The 4,394-nt window shown below is 50.8% G+C and overlaps 1 protein-coding gene across 1 annotated transcript; it reads right to left on the bottom strand.

Moving 5' to 3' along the window:
* Positions 1 to 746: 746 nt before the first annotated feature.
* Positions 747 to 2,451, bottom strand: LOC122386001. The gene is made up of 3 exons (XM_043374765.1): positions 1,649 to 2,451; positions 1,099 to 1,245; positions 747 to 762 (listed from the first exon to the last, which is right to left on the bottom strand). The coding sequence occupies exons 1-3, from the start codon at positions 2,449 to 2,451 to the stop codon at positions 747 to 749; spliced, it is 966 nt and encodes a 321-aa protein (XP_043230700.1).
* Between the last annotated feature and the right edge of the window lie 1,943 nt (positions 2,452 to 4,394).

A 4,394-nucleotide genomic window follows, 5' to 3' on the forward strand; every position in this document is an offset into this window, starting at 1 on the left:
TGGTGTTCGTTCGAGGGTCATCGGCGGCGTTGGAGGCTGGGGAGGCTGTAGACGGCACTGGCGCTCCGGTGGCCGCACCGCCTCACTGACCAGGCGCGGATACAAGGGGGGGCCATGGGGGCCATGGCCCCCCCCCTTGGCCGATTTTTTTTCAAAAATAAAATAAAAAGTTAAAAAGCTGAAAAGGGGGCCTCCTGAAAATAAAGTGGCCGAAATCCGATGAGTTTTTCTTTTTTAACCTACCCACTTAGTTATTTCTTAGAAGACTAGCTGAGAAGACTTCTTTGTTAGAAGATTGGTAAAGCTTTTCATAACTTGGAGGTCTCTTATACTCACAGAGATGACCACTTTTACAGGGCCTCCTAACCTGCACAGAGGGCCTCCAAGCCTGCACAGATGTTGAGATGTTGCCTGAACAGCTAGATAAGCTCAATAGACGCAGTTTTTTTTTTGGGGGGGGGCCCAACAAGTGGGAAGATGGGGCCTCCAACAGGTGGGATTATGGGGGGGCCTCCTGGTTTCTAATGGCCCCTCCCTTGGAGATTTTCTGGATCCGCCCCTGTCACTGACCGTCATCAGGTTACTGGCAGGCTGCGGCCTGATGACCTCCCCACCATGCAGACGTGATGCCTTGGCCGGTTGCCCGTCGTTCATGGCTGCTGCTCTGTGGAGAGCCTTGCGACGCCGTTTCCACGACCTGGAAGAAGGCCTTTCGGACGGTCGCAGCTCCAGTTCCGGTGGCTGCATCACCGGTTGTGGCTCCTGAGAAGGGGCCTCATCAGTTGGCGGACTTCGGGGTGTGTCCAGATCACACTTTTTCTTCTGTTGGAGACCCTGCTGTGATGGACGTTGTGATTCTTTGGCTCGCTCTTGGAACCCGGCACACTCGATTGTGCCGGAGCCGATCACCGGGAGATCCGGTTCCTCGGCTACTGATCTCCTGATGTAGGATGCGTCGGAGCCTCCATCCAACAGCACTCTCAACATCCTCGAAGTCTTGGGTCCGTGTCCTTCGACAAGTGCTGTCTGCAAATAGCAGGGTCGTTTGTTGCCCTGGATGTTGTAACGATGTCTTGGTTGATGGGGATTGTTCCTGACCTCGGTGTCAGGAAAGCAGTTGCCGGGCCGTTGACCTGGGTCGTCTGGTTGCAGCTGCACAGCGCGTGATGCTGCTGCAGGCTGCATTTCGGTCCGAAGATGGGAGGAGCCTGATGTTGAAGTGGGCGTCGGAGCTGCTGCTGGTGTCTGATCGCGATGGAGGGACGTGTGGTGAGGGCCGTGGCACAGTCTGCACGTGCCGCTCCTACAATCTTTGATGTAGTGTCGACCCAGACACTTGAAGCAGGCCCCGGATCTTTTAACGATCCTCCAGCGATCGTCGACTGACATCTCTTGGTAGCGAGCACATCTGTCAAGACGATGTTGATCTTGCTTGCAGACTGTGCATATCCACGATCTTGATGGTTGCCCCTGCACCCTCTGAGCATGAAGGACACTGGTTGTTGATTTCAGCGCGAGTGGGTCCGTATCCTCACTCGCCTTGGTGCAGGTCAATTGTATTGACTCCTCTTGACATTCCACCTCCGCCTGAAGAAATTGGAGAAACGCGGCGAACTCGCTGCACGGGTCTCCCGTAGGCTGGCCTCGCCTTTGCCTGGCCCATTGAAGCCTCCAGGGAGCGGGAATTTTTCCCTTCAGCACCGGGAGCAGGACGCTTCCGATGTTCGGCACCCTCATGGCTTCCAGTGAGCGAACACCTGTCGTCACCTCGTCCACCAAGCGCCTCAGAGCTTTGAGGTTGTCCGCGCTGGTGACGGCCGGCAGGTTCAAAAGCTTAGTGATGAGAGAGTCCTTGCGGATGTCGTCCTTCCCGAACCGCTCCCTGAGGATCTCCACAGCCACCATGTAGTTATCGGCTGTCAGTGGTAGTCCCTGGATCGCACGGGCTGCAGGTCCATCGAGATGTTGACGCAGGAAGCAGAGCTTCTGAACAGAGGAGTAACCCCTGTTGGTGTGAACGTAGGCCTCGAAGATCTCCCAGAACTCCGGCCAGGCCAGCAGGTCACCTTTAAACCTGGGCACGGTGATGTCCAGCTTGAACATCGCCGGAGGCGCGGATGGTACTGGAGCGGCTTCGGCTTGCTCTGTCCGCGTCAGGAGGCGCTTCCCGAGACCGATGGCCTTGTGGAGGTCTGCGATGTGCGCCGACTCATCTTCAACGCCGAGCGCCTTCAGCTCCGACTCCAAGTTCTCCAGCACCTCCAGGTGGCCCTCTCCAATCTCGATGTTGTAGTCGAGCTCGTCCCGCGCGATGCCGTCACTATCACCACGGACTTGTGTGTATAGGGACTTTAACTCGTTTGTTAACTTTGTGGCCTTTGTGCGCTCCCTAGTGCGTTTGAGTTTCAACTGTTCAATCTCAGTTACGTTACTGCCCGTCTTATTATTCATTTTGGATGAAATGGGTGGTTCTGGCTATTCAGCACCTGTAAATTTCTAGTACTGCGAGCACATCCGGCCCGGAGGACCAAATGTTGCCGGCGGCTCGCTGCGTGTAAGAGAACGTGGACTGTATGTTAACGTCAGCAAAGAAGGTACAAAATACCCGTGTGTCGGTTCTCCTTGTTATACCCCTTAAAGGAAATAGTTCACTTTTAACATGGGGTTTGGAACTGGAATAGCAGTTTTGTTGCTTGTGCTGAGACTAGCACAAATCAGAAGCTTTTACGGCCCAACGATCACCCTAGACGAAGATATTCCATTTTTCGTTCCGAAAAGAGTGCCTTGCAGAGGAATGCGTGCCTTGCTGAGGAATGCAGTCACGTCATCGTCAGCCAAACAGAATGCTGCTTACAGCCGATGGGTTTGTCCTACGCAATATGATTGGTCAACGCGTAATAAGCTTCCGCGTCAAACATTATTTTATATAGAATATAGTTCTTCTTATACTAAAATATAGAAAATAATCCTTGTTACAAAAACGTTTTGTTTTATTTTCTGATCATTTTGAGCATAAAAAAACATAAATCCATAGCAAAATACTAATTTCAGGAAAGTGAACTATTTCCTTTAACGGAAAGAATGTATACAAAATAGGTCTGTATTGCCTTTAGACCATATGCGGGCTATGCAAACGTGCGGGCAAACAAAAGCATACGATAATAAAATTAACGATACAATAAATGAGTGCTTAAAAACCCGGAGCGAAATCCCAGGTTTTTAAAAGCAGAGGATACCAGCCTTCATGGTACCATAAACCAATCGGCCTGGCTATCGGATGGGCGGCGGTCAGAGGTCGGCGGGAGGTGGTGTCTGAGTCAGTACCGAATACTAACTGACACACCGTCCGGCGGGAGACCCTGATCTCGGCTCGGTCTATCACGTGACAGGTCACTCGTTTGACGTATGCGGGCACCCGCACCGAGCCGGCGGCCGCGCGGAGCGGCCGCGCGAGCCGCGCTCAAAGTACCGGTGCACCCGGCCGCCGCGCCGGGTGGAACCACGATCGCCGGACGCACAATGTTACCGTACCGCAACAGGACTTTAACTTGCAGTACCATATCCAGTTTGCTTTGATATTTTGTTTTTTTATTCCATGTTGAAGTTGAACACCAAGCTCCAGATATAGCAGGCAGCTTGATCATCTTCGGCCTTGGTATAATATCAGTCCAAGTTCCAGTGGTGGGTATCTTCTAATATTCAAATTAAAATGAAAAGCAATAGGCTTTCTCAGCGCCGACGACGGATTTCACGTTGATAAAAAAGGGAGCTCAAGGTCAGCAAAACTCGGGTTCAAGGAATGGCGGGCGTTGAAATGACTGCTGACGTCATCAAAAAACCGCTAATGGTTAAGAGATAGGGACTAAGCTGGTCCCACCCTGCAAGTAAAGGGAAGAAATTTCTTGAACACCATAAAGCTGCGGGGGTTGCGACCAGGATAAATGGTGGTTTCTGAGCCTGGCCGCAAACTTGGCTATCTCAACTCAAAACTAATGTTAAGGTGGGATGGTCCCTTTAAGTAAACTGTAATGGCAAAAATACAATACAAAAGCGATATATTTCGAGCACTGCTCTTTCTCAATCGGTTCGGAAGCTAGTATAAATGTAAAAGCTAGTAGAAACCGATAAATCGGAGGCTGCGTTGTCGTTCACTCAGAAATCATAACGCCAAGATGCGCAATGCTTAACACTTATGAGATTTAACTCCTCGAATTTTTTTTTTTACCAGGTTCGGCGGAAGAAGACAAAAGTTTGTATTTGCCGATAAGTCAAAATTTCGCTTTTTGTAATTTGCTCAAATCTACTTGGAGTGTTATTTCCCAAAATTTCGAAGTTGTTCAGTGTAGCGTGTAGAAGATGCTATATCCAGTCCAACGCATTAATTCATCCCAAAA

This window comes from Amphibalanus amphitrite, unplaced genomic scaffold, assembly GCF_019059575.1.
Source record: "Amphibalanus amphitrite isolate SeventyFive unplaced genomic scaffold, NRLGWU_Aamphi_draft 000237F_arrow, whole genome shotgun sequence".
In the NCBI taxonomy this organism is placed as follows: Eukaryota; Metazoa; Arthropoda; class Thecostraca; order Balanomorpha; family Balanidae; genus Amphibalanus; species Amphibalanus amphitrite.